At 38.8% G+C, this 23,731-nt stretch overlaps 2 protein-coding genes across 5 annotated transcripts in view; one reads left to right on the forward strand and one right to left on the reverse strand.

Moving 5' to 3' along the window:
• Positions 1–12,083: 12,083 nt before the first annotated feature.
• LOC122675245 (basic proline-rich protein-like) lies at positions 12,084–13,086 on the reverse strand. The gene is made up of 2 exons (XM_043873668.1): positions 12,863–13,086; positions 12,084–12,717 (listed from the first exon to the last, which is right to left on the reverse strand). The coding sequence occupies exons 1-2, from the start codon at positions 13,084–13,086 to the stop codon at positions 12,084–12,086; spliced, it is 858 nt and encodes a 285-aa protein (XP_043729603.1).
• The window catches only part of PPP2R3A (protein phosphatase 2 regulatory subunit B''alpha), a 228,811-nt gene continuing 217,286 nt past the window's right edge, over positions 12,207–23,731 (forward strand). For all 4 annotated transcript variants that reach the window (XM_043874682.1, XM_043874683.1, XM_043874681.1 and 1 more), the window contains exon 1: positions 12,207–12,365. The gene's annotated coding sequence lies outside the window, so the exon portion shown is untranslated. The remainder of the gene's footprint in view (positions 12,366–23,731) is intronic.

The following is a 23,731-nucleotide window of genomic DNA, read 5'->3' on the forward strand; positions in this document are numbered from 1 at the left end:
TAGTGCTTGTCAGGTTTCTCCACTGTATAGTTACTTTACTCCTATTTCCAGACTGTACTCTTTGAAAGGATCTATGCATAGATCACATCGAAATAATGAGGAGTTATATTCCCCTCCTTGAAGTCAGAATATCTGCATCAATTATTCGGAATCCTGTATAGGGGATTTGTCTATTCTCTCCCATTTATTTATTATTCAATCATTTACCTCAGTAGGGAATCATGAATATTTATTTTGCACTGTGAGCTTTAATCCAATACTACTTTATTTTCTTGCTCAAATTGTTTCAACTTTGGCCACTGGGAACTCTTCCAGCTGCACCTTTGGCATACCTCCATCAACGTATTTTGTTTTTTAATCACTTCCTTACTTTCTGATACTATAAGATGCTCCAGTATCATCTTATTTATTTCCCACCACAGCCCTAAAATCAAAATTTTCTCTAAGGAACCCTATTCCTTTTATTGGAGAGTGATATTAGAAACCACAATCTGGACACTTAGTGTATCCTTGTTACTAGAATGTCCAACTGATTTTTGACAAATATGCAAATCTAGTCAGTGGAGGGAGGATAACCATTTCAACAAATGGTGCTGTAGCAATTGGACATCCATGGGGGGTGGGGGGGTCAGGATAAAAGTCACATTGTGTGTAAAAATTAACTAAAAATGAATCATGGATGTAATGCAAAATGCAAAAGTATAAAACTTTTGAAAAACAATACCAAATTTTCAGAATCTAGGACTAGGCAAATAGTTCTTAGACTTAAAACAAAAAGTATGATCCAAAAGAGAAAAATTGGTAAATAAAATCTCATCAAAATTAGAAAATTTTGCTCTAAAAAAAAACTCTATTAAAAGAAAGAAAAAAACAAGTTACTACAGACTGAGAGAAAATATTTGCAAACCACATATCTAAAAACAGACTAGGATCTACAATATACAAAGGAATCCCAAACTCAACAGTGACAAAATAAATGATCTAATTAGAAAATGGGCAAAAGACATGAACAGACATTTCACCAAAAAGGATATACAGATAAGTGTTGTAAGTGATATTCAACATCATCAGCCATTGCTGGTGCTGCTGTTTAGTCATCTGATTCTTTGCAACCCCAGGGACTGTAGCCCACCAGTCTCCTCTGTCCATGGGATTTCCCAGGCAAGAATACTGTTGTGGGATGCCATTTCCTTCTCTAGCGGACCTTCCCCACCCAGGGACTGAACCCATGTCTCCTGCTTGGCAGGCAGATTCTTTACCACTGAGCCACCTGGGAAACCCCATTAGCCATTAGGGGTTAATTTAAATCACAAAGAGATATCACTTTACAGAGAAATGAAAATGTATGTTCATACAAAAACCTGTACGTGAATGTTCCTAGTAGCTTTCTGCGTAATAGCCCCAAACTGGAAACAATTTAGATGTGCTTCAAGAGGTAAATAGTCAAATCAATTGTAGTATATCCATACCATGGGATACTACTCAGCAAGAAAATAGAAAAAATTAATGATATACCTAGCAGTTTGGTTGACTCTTCAGAGAATTACACAGACTTCATTGTTATCTGGAGCTGGGGCTGGGGAACAGTGGGGGAGTGACTGACTACAAAGGAGAAGGACAAGGGCATTTTGAGGGTTGGTAGCAATATCCTGTACCTTGACCATGATAATGGTTACACAACTGTAAGCATTTGTCAAAACTCATAGGGCTATACACTCAAAAGGGTAGATTTTATTGCATGTAACAATTGTAACTCAATTTTTAAAACTGTGAAAAATGATAGAAACTTTTTAAACCAGCCTCCACTTAGCTCTATTACTGAATTAACCAACATTCTCCATTCTTTTCCATAAAATATACCTATTGGTACCCAGGAAATTTATAGTTGAGTATTTATAGCTAGTCCTTCTCTAGTATACAGTCATTGTCTGCTCCTGCCAGTTAAGCACAACACAAACCAAGAATCAGTTGCATATTTTTCCAAACTTACTGATGTTATTTCTGCTTGTAGTTCTAATTAACCGATTTAGTTAAATATGACATAAACCCATGAAATGTAAGTGTAGAAAGGAAGTTTTTGTTTCTATGAAAATTAAGATGAATGCTTTGGAAAAACTAGCTAATGGCAACTTGCTAAAAAAAAATTCTTAAACTAAAAAATGGACAAGACAGGGCCTTCCCTGGTAGTCCAGTGATTAAGAATCCGTGCTTCCACTTCAAGGGGCACAGGTTTGATCCCTGGTCAGGGAAGCAGGATCCCTCATTACACACAGTGCAGCCAAAATAAATGGACGACAGTTAATGAAAGATTGAAAGGAAATGTAAAAATCTGAACTCAACCCACAGTTACATTGTTTTTGCAAGTGGCTTAAAGGTTTTGCTCCATTTTAACACAATCCAAACTAGAAATCATACAGGATACAACTTGAGAGTGGATTATGCAATGAAAATGTCTTGGCTCTTCAGTTCAGACTCACTCAAAGAAAAGGTATGGTGGATGAATGTATATTTATAATGTTCTAACCTAAATATTCACCTAAAAATGTTAAACTACGTATGAACTATTATTTATGATTTGTCACTTTAGCTGAATTTTTCTACTAGCCAAATTTCCACAGTCCCCAAATAAGAGTGAGAAAGTGACTCTAGCCTAAGATTTAACACTTTTGGTATTGAGTTCAAGAATAAGTTATTTTTTAATCATCTTGGCAATTTAGGTGTCTCTTATTTTACAACTGGGTACTTGAAATCTTGAATTTAGACTTGTGATTTTAATTTTAAATATTGAAAAGAATTTTATTGATAGTAGATTGGGGATTCAAATGTGAGATGTGTAAAAGTTGAATTGATTATGATTATAAACTGTGTTTGAATTTTTCAGAGAATCTGAGATACTAAATCTATAAATTTTGAGTCACTAAGTTTACACAGTTTAAATGCTTAGGAATATTGGTTTTTAGATTTGTAGGATTGCTTATTGAATGTTTAAAGTGCTTTGGAGGATCAAATATGTTACATTTGTAGTTGTAGTTTGAAATATCTGATAATTTAACCAATGTAATAATAAATGTTTAGGGAATTTTTCATATTTATGAATTAATTTTAAGTTGCAACAGAATACTACATTTATCTTAAAATTACAATATTTAAAATTAAGTTTAAAAGCCTTAAGAAAAACTAAATCTTAAAACTGGTTACCTTTAACTAATTTGACTTTAATTAAACAAATGTAGCTCTAAGTGTTTGTTTTTGTTTTTCTTTCTGTATACAAAAGGTTGCTCTTTAAAAAACTGAAATGATGAAATAATGAAAAATTAACATCCCATATCCTAGGTCTCTCAAAAATCATCTTCTTAACTTTAACCTTCAAGCAAAGAAAATCAAACATTTAAACACAGAGTTACCACTATATGGTAATTGATCCAGCAATTCCACCAATAAATATATAGTTAAGAGAAATGAAGGCATATGTTCATACAAAGACTTAGACATGAATCTTATTTGTAATAGCAAAAAGTTGAAATCAACCCAACACTGATCATTAGCAAGTGACTGGATAAATGAACTGTAGTATAGCCATACTAAGAATATTGCTCAGCTAAAAAAAAAAAAAAGGAATAAAATACTGACACATGGATCAGTATAACACAGATGAACCTTGAAAACATGCTACAGATATGCAATAAACAAGATGTAAAAGCTACATGTTAGATGGTTCTATTTACATAAAATCCTCAGAATAGTTATTAATACAGAAAGTAGACCAGTGGTTGCTAGAAGGTAGGATGGGTAGAAACAGAGAGTGGCTTAATGGATGTGGCATTCCTCTTTGGGTTGATGAAAATGTTCTAATACTGATTTTGATGATGATTGCACATATCTGTGAATATACCAAAAACACTGAATTTCATATTTTAAATAGGTGAATTGTATGATATGTGAATTATGTCTCAATAAAGATGTCACAGAAAGGAAGTAAAAGAGGAAAAGTGGATGGGAAGAAGGAAGAAAACAAAAACAAGAAAGAAAACTAAACACAAACTTCAAACTTTTCAGATTTCCCAAAGTAATCACATTCCCCGTGTAAGGAAACAATGTCTCTAGAAACATATCTTCCCATAGCTGCAAAAAAAAGTGGAGAAATTGAATTCTGGTTTCAACCGAGGAATCAGAACTTCTGACAGTAATTGTTCACTCTTTCAGTCGTGTCCAACTCTTCACAACCCCATGGACTGCAGCACGCCAGGTTTCTCTGTCCTTCACCATCTCCCGGAGCTCGCTCAAACTGATGTCCATTGAGTTGGTGATGCCTAACAGTAGAGACTTTCTAAATAAAGGGAAAATATTCACAGATACTAAGAAACTATAAGAATGTGATAGATTGTTCACTATGCTCAGCCACATTGTAAAGTATGTGAATTATGTTAAAGGGCGGCAAGATGGCAGGCAGAGGGACCAGTTAGGTGCCTGGTGCAGGCCCACAAAGAGGGATGGTTATGATCTGAACTTTTGATGACTAAAGCTGCAGTAATTGAAGCAGAAAGGAGCAAACAGATTTGAGAAACAATTTGAAAGAAAAGTCAGCAGAATTTGGAGATTTGTTTCACAAGAGAGAGGAGGAAGAAGGAGGAGTTAAGAATTTTTTGGTTTAGGCTTCTCTGGTGGCTCCGAAGTAAAGAATCTGCCTGCCAATGCAGGAGACATGAGTTCAATCCCTGATCCAGGAAGATCCCGCATGCTGCAGAGCAACTAAGCCCATGTGCCATAACTACTGAGTCTGTGTTCTACAGCCCAGGAGCCACAAGCAGTGCGCCTATGTGCCACAGCTACTGAAGCCCACAAGCCCAAGAGCCTGTGCTCAGCAACAAGAGAAGTCACCACAATGAGAAGCCTGTGCACCACAGCTAGAGAGTAGCCCCTGCTCTCCACAACTAGAGAAAAGCCCACGCAGTCCTGATGACCCAGAAGAGTCAAAAATAGTTCATTTCTTTTTAACAAAAAGAAAATTTTTCAAAAAGAAGAAAAGAATTCCTGGCTTATGTAACTGAACGGATAATGGGATCTTGGCGGAGAAAGGACGAACATGGGAGGAAGAGGAGTTTTGAGACTAAGGGGAAGGAGGAGGGAATACCCTAAATTCTAGATATATTACTGATTTCTAATTTAATTCCATTGTGGTCAGAGAGGATAATGTGTATGACTTAAATTCTTTTAAATGCTTTCAACTTTATTTTATAGCACAAAATCTGGTCTATCTTGGTTAAGTATTCCATATGTATCTAGAAAGTATGTGAATTATTTTATTGGATGGAGTGTCCTATAAATGTCAGTTAGGTGAAGCTGCTTGATGGTGTTATCCAAGTCTTCTACATTCTTACTAATTTTCTGTCTACTTATTCTATTACTAGGAGAAGGGTTTGAAATAAACAAGTATGATTGTGAATTTGTCTACTTCAGTGTTTGCTTCATGTATTTCAAAGCTCTATTTTATTAAATAAACATTAGAATTGTTAGGTCCTCTTGATGAATTGATCCCTTTATCCTTGTGAACTGATCTTCTTTACTTCTTGTAATATTCTTTGCTCTGAAATCTTTTCTTTTGATTAATTTCCTTTTGTTTGCATAGTAAATCTTTTTCCACCCTTTTAGTGTTAACCTATTTGTGCCTGTGGATTTAAAATGCATTCTTTGTAAGCAGGATACTGTTGTGCCTTCTCTTTAACCCAGTCTCTACCTTTTAATTGGAGGTGTTCAATCTGTTTATATTTAGTATGATTATTGATATGGTTTGGTTAAAGTCTACCATCTTGTTGTTTTCTACCTTTTCAGTTGATTCTTTGTTGCTTTCTCCTGTTTTTGTATGTGCTTTTGGGTTAATTAAAATTTTTTATGTTTACATTTTAACTCATTTGTGGCTTTTTTAGCTTGTACTATCTTGTTATTTTAATAGTTACTTTAGGGTTTATATGAATTTTTAAGTTATCAAAATTTAAATTCAAGTGAAATTTTATTTCTTTAAGTATCAATACAGTATAAGAAACTTATAGCAGCATACTTTTATTCCCTCTCTTAGCATTTTTGTTGTTTTTGTCATACATTATAAACTTCAAAATTGGGCTGCCAGGTCTAATGAATAAAAATGAAGGGCAGGCACCAAGTAAAATCTAAAGTTCAGATAAATACCAAATAACTTCATTAAATATGTTTCATGCAATATTTAGGAACACATACTTAATAAGGTAACAATTATTTGAAATTCAAAGTTAATTGGGCATCTCATATTTTATCTGGCAATCATAGCCATAATACAATGTATTTTTGTTTAAGTAATAAAGCATCTTTTAAAGTGATTTTAATAATAATTTTAAGATTTTATATATTTATACTTACAGTTACTATTTTTCACTCTTCCTTCATTTCCATAGATCTGTAATTTCTTTCAGTGCCATTTTTCCTTATGTATGGAAGACTTCCTTTAGCATTTATTGCAGTACAGGTCTGCTATGATGAATTTTTTTACCTTTTGTACATCTGAAAAAGTCTTTCTTTTGTCTTCATTTTTGAGAAATTTTTAGATGAGAATAGAATTCTATTTTTTCTAATTTGTTGAAGCTTCTTTTTTTGAGAATAGAATTCTAGATTGACAGGTTTTTCCAGTATTTTAAAGATGTTATTTCACTATGTTCTTGCTTGCATTGTTCCTAACAAGAGATCTGCTGTCATCCTTTCTTTGTTCCTCTATATGTAACATGTCTCTCCTCTCCGTACTTTTAAGACTTCTCTCTTTATTACAGATTTTGAGCAATCTTATAGTTTTCATCTATCACTTTTATTTTTTAATTTGAAGTGTAATTGCTTTATAATGTTGTGTTAATGAGAAATCTGATTTTGATGTGCCTTCATATAGCTTTCTTTATTTTTTTGTGTGTTTTGGGTGTTGAAATTCTTAAATCTGTGAGTATATAGTTTTCATCAATGTTGAATATTTTAGGCCATTATTTATCCAAATACGTTTTGGCTCCAACTCTCTCTTTTAGAGATTTCATTTACATATGTTAGGCCACTTGAAATTGTCCCAAAACTCACTGATTCTCTACATTTTCAAAATCTTTTTTTCCCCTATGTATGTTTCATTTTGGAAATTTCTATTGGTGTGACTTCAAGTTCACTAATCTTTTCTTTGGCAATGTCCACTTTGCCACTAACCTATCCAATATATTTTTATTCAAACATTGTCATCTTCTTTAGAAGTACAATTTGGGTCTTTTTATTTATCTCATTTCTCTGCTTAGCTTTTTGAACATTTAGAATACAATTACAGTAACTGTTTTAATGTCTTTATCTATTACCTGTTTATGGGAAACATAGAGATAGAGGAACACATTAAACAATACCTCAGGGTATAATCAGTAAAGTGCAGAATGTAGGAAAGTCCAGGACCAACTATTAATTTCTTTAACATATAAAGTGCACAGAAAGAAAAATGTTTTCAGCGTTTTTACCAAATACAATGTGATGGGAATTCCCTGGCAGTGCAGTGGTTAGGACTACACACTTTCACTGCCAAAAGTACAGGTTCAATCCCTCATCAGGGAACTAAGATATCCTGCAAGCTGCATGGCACAGTCAAAATAAAAATTTGTTGTTGTTATTCAGTCACTCAGTTGTGTCAGACTCTTTGCGACCCCATGGACTATAGCATGCCAGGCTTACCTGTCCTTCACTAACTCCCAGAATTTGCTCAAACTCATGTCCATTGAATCCATGATGCCATCCAACCATCTCATCCTCTCATCCCTTCTCCTCCTCCCCTCAATCCTTCCCAGCACCAGGGTCTTTTTCAATGAGTCTACTCTTTATATCAGGTGGCCAAAGTATTGGAGCTTCAGCATCAGTCCTTCCAATGAATATTCAGGGTTGATTTCCTTTAGGATTGACCGGTTTGATCTCCTTGCAGTCCAAGGGACTCTCAAGAGTCTTCTCCAGCACCACAGTTCAAAAGCATCAGTTCTTTGGTGCTTAACATCAGTTCTTTGGTGACAATATACAGTTTTGACATATTCCTTTCCCGGTTTTGAACCAGTGAGTTGTTCCATGTCCAGTTCTAACTACTGCTTCTTGATTTGCATAGAGGTTTCTCAGGAAGCAGGTAAGGTGGTCCGGTTAGGTAGTCCAACTCTTACATCCATACATGACGACTGGAAAAACCATAGTTTTGAATTTACAGACCTTTGTCAGAAAATGTCTCTGCTTTTCAATACACTGTCTAGGTTTGTCATAGCTATGACAAGGAGCAGGCATCTTTTAATTTCATGGCTGTAGTCACCATCCACAATGATTTTGGAGCCCAAGAAAATATAAAGTCTGTCACTGTTCCCATTTCCCCCCGTCTATTTGCCATAAAGTGATGGGACCGGATGCTGTGATCTTTATTTTTGAATGCTGAGTTTTAAGCCAGCTTTTTCACTCTTCTCTTTCGCCTTCATCAAGAGGCTCTTTAACTCTTATTTGCTTTCTGCCATTAGGGTGGTATCATCTGCATATCCAAGGTTATTGATATTTCTCCCAGCAATCTTGATTCCATCTTGTGCTTCATCCACCCTGGCATTTCACAATGATGTACTCTGCATAGAAGTTAAATAAGCAAGGTGACAACATACAGCCTTGACATACTCCTTTCCCAATTTTGAACTAGTGAGTTATTCTGTGTCTGGTTTTAACTGTTGCTTCTTGATTTGCACACAGGTTTCTCAGAAGGCAGGTGAGGTGGTCTGGTATTCCCATCTCTTTAAGAATTTTCTACAGTTTGCTGTGATCCACACAGTCACAGGCTTTAGCATAGTCAATGAAACAGAAGTAGATTTTTTTTTGGAATTCTCTTGCTCTTTCTATGATCCAACAGATGTTGGAAATTTGATCTCTGGTTCTTCAGTCTTTTCTAAATCCAGCTTGTACATCTGGAAGTTCTCAGTTCATGTACTGTTGAAGTCTAACTTGCAGGACTTTGAGCTAGCATGTGAAATGAGCACAACTGTGTGGTAGTTTGAGCATTCAATGGCATTGCCTTTCTTTGGGATTGGAATGAAACTGACCTTTTCCTGTCCTGTGGCCACTGCCGAATTTTCCAAATTTGCTGGCATATTAGTGCAGCACTCTAACAGCATCATCTTTTAGGATTTGGAATAGCTCAGCTGGAATTCCATCACCTCCACTAGCTTTATTCATAGTAATGCTTCCTATATAAACTTAAAAAATAAAAAAGAATCATTAAAAAATACAACGTGAGGGCTTTATCTGAATCCTGACTTGAAGATATAAACACTTGTGAGAAAATTGGGGAAATTTGAATACTGACTAGATGTTAGTAAAAGTGTTATTCACTCAGTTGTATCCTGACTTTTTGCGACCCCATGGACTGTAGCCCACCAGGCTCCTCTGTCCATGGAATTCTCCAGGCAAAAATACTGGAATGGATAGCCATTCCCTTCTCTAGGAGATCTTCCTGACCCAAGGATGAAACCGGGTCTCCTGAATTGCAGGGAAATTCTTTATTACCTGAGCCAAAAAAATAATTTTTAAAGATAAATGATTTTGTTGTTTTTAAAAACAGAACCTATATTTTAGAGAAATAATATTCTACTGAAATAATATTTCAAATATTCTAGAATATTTGAAATAATATTCTACTGTGATTTGCTTCAGAATAATCCAGGGAGGGAAAGAGATGGTGAGGATACAGAAGGAACACAGGGGTCATGGGATGGTAGCTGTTAAAGCTGAGCAATGAGAGCACAGTAGTTCATCACATTATTCTCTCTGCTTTTGCAGTGTCGTTGTGTTGCGTTCAGTTGCTCAGTCAGGTCCGACTCTGCGCCCTATGGACTGTAGCCCTCAGGCTCCTTGTCCATGAAATTTCCCAAACAGGAATATTGGAGTGGGTTTCCATTTCCTCCTCCAGGGGAACTTCCCAACCCAGGGATTGAACCCAAGTCTCCTGAATCTCCTGCATTACCGGTGAATTCTTTACTGGTGAGCCACTGAGGAAGCCCTACTTTTGCAAAAGTTGATTTTCTTTTCCATAATTAAAAAAAAAAATAATCAGGTATTCTCTTCTCTGAAAAGACATCATACTCTCTCCCTACACCTAATAGAATTAATTGTGCTCAAGACTGTTCCCCTACCATCCAAACAAATTAAACACTTGTTTATTTTCAACTTGTTCTCCCTAATTTGGCTATAAATCCCTTTAGAGCAAAGATTATGTCTACACATTTTCTATTCTTCGTATTCATATCACCAACCACAGAGTTTGGATGCTCAATAAATTGTGGTGAATTGGTAGCTCTCTACCCTAACTCGCCAAGGTACTTAAGACGGATATGCTGACTCCGTCGTGCTGAATCAAATTTCAAGTTAGATCTTGCGTGCTTTATAAATTCAAATCATACTGCATATAGCAAAGGAGCCCAAAAAGTCCTAATGTAAAAACTCAGATAATGAAACTGTCAAAACAAACCTGGAATCCAGCAGGGATTGGCAGAGTCAGCAGTACTGAAATTGTACAGTTCATTGTGTACTTCCCTTCCTCACAAGTATGCATTACACTGTGACCTTTGCAAAGTCCTTCTGTCCTGCCCTGCCTTTCTCACAGGACTGCTCTAAATCTCAAGTAAGATAGGCTAATTCACTTGAAAGAGCTTTTTTTTTTTTTTAAACTGGAAAGCAGCATAAAGTTTAAAGCTCCAAGGCATGAAGGCATCTTAGGGAGCACATCATTTTAACTATTGGAAGATGTGACCCTGGATGAAATTATTCAGTAGGCAAAGCATGTTTGGTGTGATTACACATTTGACCCTTGAACAACGAAGGTTCGGACATTGGAGATCCACTTATATGCAGATACTTCTCAATAAATACGGTACTTGTATTTTCATGTTTCAGATCTTTAAATGCAGGGGAAAATCTGTGCTTGATTAGAGATTACAATATGTGGAGTCAAAAGAACTGAGATTTGAATCCTGATTCTATCCAAACTTTTTCAGCCCTCGAGTGAGTCATTTATCAATTCTTTGTTTTTGAGTCAGAGATAGCATGACAGAGGATTTTCCACTGCAAGGGAGGTGGGTGGGTGATAGACGCCCCGTACTCACCCAGCCTTGTTCAGGGGTCAACTGTATATATGAATATATACCTATCTTTTTTCCTTTCTTGAACTATAAATACACACACAGCATCTATTATACCCTTGGTTTTGTGCTAGGTGTTAGTGACACAGCGAGGACAGCTAGGTGTCCAGGACCTACCCTTGCAGGCCACCTAATCCTTGGCTATTTTTAAGTCTTCACATACCCACATACTTCCCACCCCTAGGTGCTCCTTATTCATGCTGTTCACTCTCCTGATTGACTTATTTATTAAGTTATTTACATGTTTGTGTATTTATTGATTTATCTTTTTAATAAAGAATTTCACTTTTTCAAGTTTCCTGTATGTGCTCTTAGCACAGGACTGTGGGCAAGTGGCCTGTGAATCCCTGTGTCATTTACAAGGAAGGTAATTTTGGGAGGATCTTCCCTAGCTGACTCCTCCCAACTATCAATGAGATTTATGTTTTAAGCCAGACCATTTAAAATGGTGCTAAATCTGAGGAGTTGTTATAAAGGCGTATGTCTCTGGATAATTCATAAGTTGTACATTGGTTTTATACGACTTTGTGTATTTGTGTTATATTTAACAATAACTGTTAATAATAAATATCTCTTTCAAAATTCCCACAACTTATTCACTATTTCATAACGACACACGGCGCAGATGCTGTATCAGAGTGACCAGGAGTGTCTGGTCAGCGGTGAGGGCTACCTGTCTGCCACCTCTAGCCTCAAATGGTACCATCCAGTCGGCTACAAGAGAGCAAAACTACTACTGACAATAACAACAACAACGATAAGGTTATAATACCAGTCACTGTAATAATATATCCTAGAGTGAAATTCGCATCCGCCAAATCGTAGTAAGCACTACGAATCGCGTTCCCGCATGGCCGCCAGACGCGGGACTGCAGGCACTGCGGCCGCCGCGCTCTCCTAGCGCCCCTGACCGCCCCCTGTCACTCTCAGGCCGGCAGGGTGGGCGGGGCCCACTGGGAGGGGCGGAGCCTGGCAGGCGGGGCGGGGCTCCGAGCCCACAGCAGAGGGTGGGGCCGAGGGGTAGGTGGGGGTGGACTGGCGGCTGGGCGGGGCGCGCTCGGGCCTCAGCTCCTCACGCGCCGCACTCGCAGTCTCAAATCCCGCACCGCCGGGAGGCCTGGCGGCTAGCGCTGTCCGTGATTCAAGGCAGGAGCCGGAGGAGGAACCGCGGGCGCTGAGGTAGGCGTGTGGCCGCCGGCCGCGCGGCCGGGCGCTCTCGCGCCCCGGGTCCGGCCCGCGGGTTGTGGCGAGGCCGGGGGGCGGTGCGCGGAGGCCCGGGCGGGCGGGGCCGGGGCCTGGGGGCGGGGACCGGACTGGCCCGAGGGGCCAGCGGGGCTGGCCCGGCCGCGGAAGTCGGGGTTCGAGGCGGTACGGGCGCCGCCTCATGCCCAGCTTGGTCCCGGGCCTTGTCAGCCCGGGAGGTGTGAAAACGGCCTGCCCCGGGGCGCCAACAGACGAGAGGGCGGGGGACGGCCTGGTCCCTCCCACTTTCGGGGCTCCGGGGCCAGTTCGTCCGTACAGCCCTCGGGAACTTGTTAATAGGAAAGCTTGGCAGAGAAACAAATGCCAACGTTTTGGAAGAACTGAGAGTCACGTCGTTAGGAGCTGAGGCTTTATTTTCCTTCCCCGCCCCCTGCCCAACCTCGGCCCGACTTGGCCAAAGAAGGATGTGTCACCAGCTCGGGGCCTCGGGCGGGATCCCGGGCCCGGCTGTGAGCTGGAGTACCTGAAACAAAGGTAAACAGGGTCCAGGCAGACCCCGGCCCTGCCCCGTGGCTGCCACTGGGCCGCCCCGGTGGGTCTTACTCCGCGCCGACCCCGGCCGCCGCCTCGGAGGGGCTTTCTCCAGGGGGACCTCTCGATGGAAACCAGCTGGCCGACGTTGGAGTTGATGTTGCATTTGCACTCTGCTATGCTCACATCATTCCCAATCCTCTGACTCTGGTAAAGCTTAAGGAAACTGTATCCAGTTTTAGTGGTCAGCAAATGTAAGGGAGAATAAATTGCTGTCTGTAAATTATAAGGTATTTTCTTATTAGGAAATGATCTGGAAACACGAAATAAAAGTTTTTTTACATGTAAGCAAGAAAAAGAGTGATTTGTATGCCTTCCAAAATCTGAGGAAGTGTTCCTCCTCAAATCATTTATGTACAAAACTTCGCCCAAACCTTCCGTGCCAGGCGTTTTTCTTTGTTCTTGGTTAGTCTCAAGCCTCAGTTTCTGGAGAGAACACCCACTCCGAGACCCTGAGAATGGCCATACTAGAGCAGAGTGTGTGCTTCCAGCTCAGAAGGCAGCAGGCTTGTGTTACAGTAAAACACTGTTTTCTTTCTTTCTTTCTATTTTGAATTATCTGAACTTAATTTCTTCAGGAGTATCTATAACTTTTAGTGAAAGCCTTTTAAAAAATCTACAGATTACTCCTAATTTATATGTACAATTTATTTACATTTATTGCATCGTATCCTCTCTGGCACAAGAACTTAATAGCATGAGATGCTTGTGGAAAAACTTGGATCTTGGGACCTCAGAAACTGAGGACAGAGGGAAGAAAGTTAAAAACAATAAAAAAAATGGAGAAGCCCTTTTTAAAAAAAAAAAAATTGGAGAAATCTTTACCAGAACCAACCTGGCTATTGAGTTCAAAAGTAGCTTTATTACAAGTAATCTGAACATTAAGGAGTTAAAGATTTTTTTGTATTTGTAAGTATTTGCATATTTTAAAATGCAGCTGACATTTTGAAGAGTGAAAGGCCTATCTGACTTTATCTTAGTCTGAATTAATTTGGCCTTAATATTTTTAGCTGAAATCACTACCCTAAGAGAATGAAAGTTTTGTTTCAACAAGAAGGGAATAAAGATGAGTAATATCAGGGTATGGGGTACTTGGTGGGGGGGAACCTGTTTAAACCATAACTTTGCCTTTAAACACCTCACATTACCTTTGGCAGACAATTTACTGTGATATGGTCCCTGCCACCCTTCAACAGGCGATTTAAAGCTTTACTTCCTCTCTGAAGCTTTTCTTGACATCCTAACCCCCTGCAAAAAAACACCACCACCTGGAATAGAACTGATCACCATTTTGGTTATGACCTTCCTCTAAATTAAAGATGTGGTTGACATTTTGGACCAGATAATTCTTTTTGTGGAGGCTATCCTGTGCATTATAGGTTGTTTAGCAGCATTCCTGACCTCTAGTTAATAGTTACCAGGAGTCCCCCTCCACACACACACACAGTTGTGACAGTCCAACAGTCACACAACCCACACAGTTGTAACACTCAAAAATGTTTCCAGACACTTCCAGATGTCCCCTGGGAGGGTCAAAATCACCCCCACTTGAGAATCACTGTTCTAAATGGACTGCTGTCTTAACACTAATGACAGACGCATTGTGATCATTTGCTTCTGTGTCAGTTTACTCTGCTAGGTTTGAAGGTAAGAGCAGTCATTCATTTGTTCAGCAAACATGTGAGGGAGGACCTACATGACAATTCTAGAAATGTCTAGGGCAGACATTATTTTAGGTCTGGGAATACAGCAGTAAAAGCCATGAATGTTGTCTCTGCACTCTTGGACCATGTAGTTTAAAGAGAGTGACAGAAATGTATAATTATACAATTCCCCATTACAATTGTGATAGGTTCAGGAAGAAGTATAGGTACTGTGAGTACCTAAAAAAAGGGGTACTGACCTAGTTTGGAAACTGGGGAAAGTTTGCTTGGGAAATAACCTTTAAGGTGAGGTAAACTCAAGAAAAAATAGAAGTTACAAGGCAAAGCTTTGGGGGACAGTCTGCAGAATGTCTGCAGCGGGTCCTACTCCCTGCCCCAGCTGCCAGTTTTCCCATTCCTTCCAAAGGGGTCATCATGGTTAGTAGTTTTATGTATCATCTAGACATTTTCTAGAATTGTCATTCTAGAAATGTCATTAACATTCAAGCAAATGCATATTCTTTCTGTTGTTTACACAAACAGCATACTGGTATACACTGTTCTGTTTCTTGTTTTGTTCTCTTAATGATGTCCTAGAAATCTTTCCATTCTAGTACATAGTGTTCTTATTCTTTTCAATGACTATCTAGTATTCCATTGTATAGATACACCACAGATTATTTAACCATTCCCCTATTGAGGGACATTTAAATTGTTTCCAGTAATTTACTATAAGAAATAGTATTATGCATATGCTAGTTCATATGTGTGTGAATATATTTGTAGGATAAATTCCTGGAAGTAGAATTGTTGGGTCAAGCATGTATACACACAAACATTTGTAAATATTTGTGGTTGTGAAAGATTATTCTTATCAAATTGAAGAGAATGAGTGAATGTTGGGAGAAAAATGATTCTAAGATTACAATGTGCTGTTGAGTGAATTGCATCCCCCTAAAATTGCTTTTTGAAGCCCTACTCCCTAATGTGACTATATTTGAAGGTAGTATTTAGGAGGTAATTAAGGTTAAATGAGGTCATAAGGGTGGGGCCCTAATCCTATAAAATTGGTGGCCTTACATACAAGAAGAGGAGGAAGGGAAGGCATGTGAGCACACAGTGAGAATGTAGCCATTTACATGCCGGGCAGAGCCCTTACCAGAACCCAGCCTTGCCAGACATTGATATGGGAGGTCTATCCTCCAGAACTGTGAGAAAACAAATTTCTATTGTTTAAGCTATCCAGTCTGTGGTATTTTATTGTGGCACCTTGAGCTGGCTAATACTGTCAGCCTTTAGGATCCACTGGGGATTGGTGCTGGGACCCTCTTGGGTACCAAAATCCATGGATGCTCAAGTCCTATATAACATGGTGTAGTACAGTCAGGCCTCCACATCTGCAGGTTTGCATCCATGGATACAGAGGAAAACTACACTGTGGAAAGGTAGAGAAAACCTGGTAGCTGGGCCCAAGCTGATAACAGAGGAGATAAAGGGAAGTGGATAGATGTAAGGGATATATTTAGGAGGTGTAATTGATAGGATTTGATGAGTGGTATGGTACAAGCACTGAGAAAGAGAAATACATGCATAGGATGAAGCCCAGGTTTCTTGCTTGCCCAGCCAGGTGAATGGTGCTGGTACCTGAACTATACACTGGAAGGTCAAATGTTTGAGGTAGTTTAAATTACAGTTCACTTTGGGACTGGTGAGAAGCGGAGATGTCGGATGAACATTTGCTAATTCAAATCCAGAGCCCAGAAGAGTGTGATGAACAGGGGATACACATATTTAGGTGTAAATTGAAGGGCATAAATGAAATTAACCAGCAGAGAGGTTGTACACCCTCAGCCCACAGCTGAATCTGCTTTCCAGATGTGTGTTGTTTTTCACATACAGTGGTAGTGTTTGTTGTTTAATTTTGAGTTAGTTGCCAGTAATTTAAAATGTGAAAATTTCCCATGAAAATCTAGATTTGGGGCTTTTCTTTAAAAGTATGAAGATGTAGCTCTACTGAGCTGGCTTTCGCATATAGGAACAATTGAGCACAGCTGATCCCAGCTGCTTTCTAATCCACCAAAGAGCCTACCACTACCTAAGACTTATTCCTGGCCTGCTTTGTTTATTTTCTTCTCTGACCCTATAGGCATTTGAGTGTGGAATCCCTGCTGTGGGGAAAGAGTATGGAATAGTGATTCTCATTTTCGTGGCACATGGAAACACTGAATGGTTAAAAAATACTGTTGCTGGAGCCTACCTAAGAAATTTCTTTTTCTGTTTGTTGTTGTTTAGTTGCTAGGTCATGTCCAACTCTGCAACCCTCCAGACTGTAGCCCGCCAGGCTCCTCTATCCTTGGGATTTTCCAGGCAAAGCATACTGGAATGGGTTGCCATTTTCTTCTCCAGGGGGTCTTCCCGACCCAGGGATCAAACCTGAGTCTCCTGCATTGCAGGCAGATTCTATACATCTGGGCCTCTAGGGAAGCCCCTGTTTCTGTTTATTTTATCTGAATTGCAGCCTAGGATCTTTAAAGTCCTCAGGTGTTTCCACTGAGCAGTGGACGTTGAGAACCATCCGTTAGAGACTGAGAGGAGGGCTCAGCCCTAGCATTTCAAAGTTGGGTCCAGGAGGGTAGCTCCAGGAAAGTGATGAGAAGTGGCAAGAGAGGTACAGTGGATGGTAACTTGCTTGCAGTTAAGGTGTGCAAACTTAACCCAATACACTTGAAGTTGTTTCTAGTTAGATGAAAGAAAGTGTTCTAAACAGCAGGTATACTTACTGTTTGTTTTGCATGTATACATATATTCTGTTCATTACTGCATAAAGTTATACATACAAAAAACAGGCTTTACTTAGTAGGCCATTTATAGAATTTTCAGGAGTATTTGAAACTGTATTTGATTTTTGTCTTAGAAACTCGCTTTCAAATTGAATTCCAGTTTAAGATGTGTCATGAAAGGCAAGGGAAGAGAGTATTTTAAAAAAAGAAGTCCTCAAGTAAAGATGTAGACCGAAAATGATATATTGAATTTAGCAAGATGGAGTCTTTGACCTCAGTAACAACTGCTTTAGATTGAAAAAAAAGCAGAAACCAGATTGAAGTGAATACAAAGTAAGGAAATGGAAATTGTGAATGTTGGAAAAATCTTTTGAGAAGTTTACCCAATAGAGGAGTGATAAGGGAGAGGGAAGTGTCTTATATGTCTCTATGGGAGGCGCTTAGCCTGTCTTGTTACCCGAATGCTTCTCCTGACTTTTCAGGGAGGTATCTCAGAGGTGCCTGATTACCCCTCTACCCCATTTCAAGGAGTCTTGTTTGCATTTGTTTTGGAGACTTTGTGCTTTTCCCTGAAGAGGTTATTTTGTCAGGACTCTTGAGACTCAGATGTTGGTGATTATGCCCTTAGTCTGTTTCTTATCTGGAAAGCCATTGATCCTAAAGGCTAGCAGCACTCCAGTGACCCTGACATCATCCTTTAAGTGAACTGATGAACAAAGACCAGATTGTCAGCATGTTGAAAATGTAATACTTGGCTTGGTCAGGGATTATGCATCTAGGTGTCATTCCTAGTAGTCTTTGCAGCTATTTTTTTTTTTCCTAATTAACTTGATCTTGCAGTTTGGTTTTCCAGTTGCATGCATGTAACATTTCTGATACTTTGAAATCTTCATCATTGATGGTGATTAAAAGGTATGGATATAAGTTGGAGGATTAGGCCCTCATTGAGCTCGGAATAAGAGAATACCAAACAAACTTTGGTTTCCAGAAGGCTGTTTGAATGCTGTTGCCTGAAGACTTTAGGTTAGAGTGACTCTCTGGAGTGGGTTGTCATGCAGATGTTTACTACCAATCTGTCTTTTATCCATTTCTGCCTCATTGGCAACAGTAATCTGACACAGGAAGGTTTAAAGGTCAGTTTTACACATCATATTTCTAAGAGTTGTGATCTACCAGCAGGATAGAAATCACAGGGGTTGGAAAATGCCAAGGATTGTTAGTGAAAAATGGTATTTATTAGTTGAAGGCATAAACACCATTGGCTGTACTCTTTTTGCAAACAGTATCATCTCATAAGGGATTGTCCTTCACAGCTGTCATTGGTTCATCAGTTATGTGAATAATGGTTAACTTCTAAATGAAGGATGACTTTGTGATATGAATAGCAGACCTTGGTTTAAGAAGGTTTACATTGTGAGTCTATGATAAAATATTTTGCTTAGAAACTTTTATGTGCTTAGTCAATTGTAGGAATTCTGTTATCACAAATATAGTTAGGTACTATGCCTATTGGTTCCCCAGGTGGCGCAAGTGGTAAAGACTCTGCCTGCCAGTACAGGAGACACAAAAAACATGGGTTCAATCCCTGAGTTGGGAAGATCCCCTGGAGAAAGAAATGGCAACTCACTCCAGTATTTCTTGCCTGGAAAATTCCATGGACAGAGGAGCCTGGTAGGCTACAGTCCATGGGGTCGCAAAGAGTCAGACACAACTGAGCATGTACACACACACACACACACACACACACACACACACACATACACACAATGTGCGCATGCACGCGCACACACACTATGCCTGATGGTGCTAGATGGAGGGAAAAGTTCACTGCCAAAGTTGTCCAGAGCACCTTTGGTTTGTAAAGGAGGCAGTGGCGGCATGGTAAGAGAATTGAGTCAGTTGTTGGGTGCATGGCCTTAATCTGTCAAGTGTGAGCTGTGTGATTTATTGTTTTTATTGAATTAAAATTCATGTAACATAAAATTAACCATTTTAATCATTTTAAAGTGTACAATTCAGTGAATCTCAATACATTTACAGTGTTGAACAACCATCACCATTATCTAACTCCAGAATATTTTATCATCCCAGAGGGAAACCCTGTACCCATTAAGCAGTCACTCCCCATCCCTTTCTCCCCCTATTTCCTGGTGACCACCAGTTTGCTTTCTTTCTCTGTGAAGTTGTTTATTCTGAACATTTCATATAAATAGAATCACAAAATAGGTGACTTCCTGTGTCTGGCTTCTTTCATTTAGCATGAAGTTTTATAAGGTTCATTCATGTTGTAGCATGTGTTCCTTTCTTTGAATAATATCCATTCCTTTCTTTGAATAATAATTCCGTTGAATGGATATACCATATTTTATTTATCCATTTATCAGTTGATGGGCATTTCCGTTGTTTATACCTTCCGGCTACTGTAAATAGTGCTACCAAGAACATTTGTTTGCAAGTTTTTATTTGAATATCTGTTTCAGTGCTTTTGTGTATATACCTGCAGTGGAATTGCTGGACCATATGGTAATTCTATATTTATCTATTTGAGTAACCACCATACTGTTTTCCACAGCAACTGCACCATTTTACATTTCCACTATCAGTGTTTGAAAGTTCTAGTTTCTCCATGTCCTCGTCAACACTTGTTATTTTCTGGGTTTGTTTTGGTTTTCATTATAGCCATCCTAGTGGGTGTGAAGTGATATCTCACTATGATTTGATTTGCATTACCTTAATGCTATGCATCTTTTAATGTGTTTTTTGGCCATTTTATTGGAGAGGTGTCTATATTCAAGTTCTTAGCCTGTTTTTTAATTGGGTTGTCTGTCCTTTTGTTGTTGTGTAGTTGAGTTCTTTATATATTCTGGTTACCAGACCCTTGTCAGATATATGATCCTTCAGCAACTACCAAGAGTCTTCCATTCTATTAATAGTGCCTAGTGAGTCATGACGTAACTAGAGGAGGACTAGGACTCAGCCAGTCACAGGACCCCAGGTGCAAAAGATATTTGGATAGGTTGTACCCATCCAGAATTGAAAGTATTTTTTTCTTGTTGAGCATATACTTGTCAAATTCTGTTACTCTTCCTCTCAAATTTAAGGATAGCTGTTCTAGGTATGTGAGTCATAGTTTTCAATATGAAGGAGTTTTCAGGCATTGAAGGAGAATGAAAGCAGTTTTTTTATTGGACCAAGAATTTCACATTTCATTGTACCAACTTTGAACTTCTGAAACTAAGACTATTTCCTGAATCAGTGGTTAGTGATTTCATTCACTTTAGTCAAGAAATATTTATTGAGTTATCACTATGTGCCTGGCACTTTACCAAATACTAGAGATATAGTGCCTTGTGATACAATCCCAAACTCTCTCTTGACCCTCCTCTTGATCCTTCTCCACATCTGCTCCTCTCTGTTGTCTCACTTACCGAGAGACAGTAAGTTCCTTTCCACCAGTCTTTTTTTTTTTTTTAATTTATTTATTTTTTCAGTGGGTTTTGTCATACATTGACATGAATCAGCAATAGATTTACACGTATTCCCCATCCCGATCCCCCCTCCCACCTCCCTCTCCACCCGATTCCTCTGGGTCTTCCCAGTGCACCAGGCCCGAGCACTTGTCTCATGCATCCCACCTGGGCTGGTGATCTGTTTCACCATAGATAATATACATGCTGTTCTTTCACAACATCCCACCCTCACCTTCTCCCACAGAGTTCAAAAGTCTGTTCTGTACTTCTGTGTCTCTTTTTCTGTTTTGCATATAGGGTTGTCGTTACCATCTTTCTAAATTCCATATATATGTGTTAGTATGCTGTAATGTTCTTTATCTTTCTGGCTTACTTCACTCTGTATAATGGGCTCCAGTTTCATCCATCTCATTAGAACTGGTTCAAATGAATTCTTTTTAACGGCTGTGTAATATTCCATGGTGTATATGTACCACAGCTTCCTTATCCATTCATCTGCTGATGGGCATCTAGGTTGCTTCCATGTCCTGGCTATTATAAACAGTGCTGCAATGAACATTGGGGTGCACGTGTCTCTTTCAGATCTGGTTTCCTCAGTGTGTATGCCCAGAAGTGGGATTGCTGGGTCATATGGCAGTTCTATTTCCAGTTTTTTAAGAAATCTCCACACTGTTTTCCATAGCGGCTGTACTAGTTTGCATTCCCACCAACAGTGTAAGAGGGTTCCCTTTTCTCCACACCCTCTCCAGCATTTATTGCTTGTAGACTTTTGGATAGCAGCCATCCTGACTGGCGTGTAATGGTACCTCATTGTGGTTTTGATTTGCATTTCTCTGATAATGAGTGATGTTGAGCATCTTTTCATGTGTTTGTTAGCCATCTGTATGTCTTCTTTGGAGAAATGTCTGTTTAGTTCTCTGGCCCATTTTTTGATTGGGTCATTTATTTTTCTGGAATTGAGCTTCAAGAGTTGCTTGTATATTTTTGAGATTAATCCTTTGTCTGTTTCTTCATTTGCTATTATTTTCTCCCAATCTGAGGGCTGTCTTTTCACCTTACTTATAGTTTCCTTTGTTGTGCAAAAGCTTTTAAGTTTCATTAGGTCCCATTTGTTTAGTTTTGCTTTTATTTCCAATATTCTAGGAGGTGGGTCATAGAGGATCTTGCTGTGATTTATGTCGGAGAGTGTTTTGCCTATGTTCTCCTCTAGGAGTTTTATAGTTTCTGGTCTTACATTTAGATCTTTAATCCATTTTGAGTTTATTTTTGTGTATGGTGTTAGAAAGTGTTCTAGTTTCATTCTTTTACAAGTGGTTCACCAGCTTTCCCAGCACCACTTGTTAAAGAGGTTGTCTTTTTTCCATTGTGTATCCTTGCCTCCTTTGTCAAAGATAAGGTGTCCATAAGTTCGTGGATTTATCTCTGGGCTTTCTATTCTGTTCCATTGGTCTATATTTCTGTCTTTGTGCCAGTACCATACTGTCTTGATGACTGTGGCTTTGTAGTAGAGTCTGAAGTCAGGCAGGTTGATTCCTCCAGTTCCATTCTTCTTTCTCAAGATTACTTTGGCTATTCGAGGTTTTTTGTATTTCCATACAAATTGTGAAATTATTTGTTTTAGTTCTGTGAAAAATACTGTTGGTAGCTTGATAGGGATTGCATTGAATCTATAGATTGCTTTGGGTAGAATAGCCATTTTGACAATATTGATTCTTCCAGTCCATGAGCATGGTATGTTTCTCCATCTGTTTGTGTCCTCTTTGATTTCTTTCATCAGTGTTTTATAGTTTTCTATGTATAGGTCTTTTGTTTCTTTAGGTAGATGTACTCCTAAGTATTTTATTCTTTTTGTTGCAATGGTGAATGGTATTGTTTCCTTAATTTCTCTTTCTGTTTTTTCATTGTTAGTATATAGGAATGCAAGGGATTTTTGTGTGTTAATTTTATATCCTGCAACTTTACTATATTCATTGATTAGCTCTAGTAATTTTCTGGAAGAGTCTTTAGGGTTTTCTATGTAGAGGATCATGTCATCTGCAAACAGTGAGAGTTTCACTTCTTCTTTTCCTGTCTGGATTCCTTTTACTTCTTTTTCTGCTCTGATTGCTGTGGCCAAAACTTCCAACACTATGTTGAATAGTAGTGGTGAGAGTGGGCACCCTTGTCTTGTTCCTGATTTCAGGGGAAATGCTTTCAGTTTTTCACCATTGAGGGTGATGCTTGCTGTGGGTTTGTCATATATAGCTTTTATTATGTTGAGGTATGTTCCTTCTATTCCTGCTTTCTGGAGAGTTTTAATCATGAATGGGTGTTGAATTTTGTCAAAGGCTTTCTCTGCATCTATTGAGATAATCATATGGTTTTTATCTTTCAATTTGTTAATATGGTGTATTACATTGATTGATTTGCAGATATTAAAGAATCCTTGCATTCCTGGGATAAAGCCCACTTGGTCGTGGTGTATGATTTTTTTAATATGTTGTTGGATTCTGTTTGCTAGAATTTTGTTAAGGATTTTTGCATCTATGTTCATCAGTGATATTGGCCTATAGTTTTCTTTTTTTGTGGCATCTTTGTCTGGTTTTGGAATTAGGGTGATGGTGGCCTCATAGAATGAGTTTGGAAGTTTGCCTTCCTCTGCAATTTTCTGGAAGAGTTTGAGTAAGATAGGTGTTAGCTCTTCTCTAAATTTTTGGTAGAATTCAGCTGTGAAGCCATCTGGTCCTGGGCTTTTGTTTGCTGGTAGATTTTTGATTACAGTTTTGATTTCCTTGCTTGTGATGGGTCTGTTAAGATCTTCTATTTCTTCCTGGTTCAGTTTTGGAAGGTTATACTTTTCTAAGAATTTGTCCATTTCA

The sequence above is a fragment of the Cervus elaphus genome, chromosome 19 (genome assembly GCF_910594005.1).
Source record: "Cervus elaphus chromosome 19, mCerEla1.1, whole genome shotgun sequence".
Classification (NCBI taxonomy): domain Eukaryota; kingdom Metazoa; phylum Chordata; class Mammalia; order Artiodactyla; family Cervidae; genus Cervus; species Cervus elaphus.

What these genes read in the sequence shown, in the direction of transcription:
- LOC122675245 (XM_043873668.1), bottom strand. Translation starts at nt 13,086, where the DNA reads ATGCAACATCAACTCCAACGTCGGCCAGCTGGTTTCCATCGAGAGGTC. An exon ending in CCGCCCGAGGCCCCGAGCTG is followed by an intron (nt 12,718 to 12,862) that starts GTGACACATCCT and finishes CCTATTAACAAG; the next exon opens with TTCCCGAGGGCTGTACGGAC.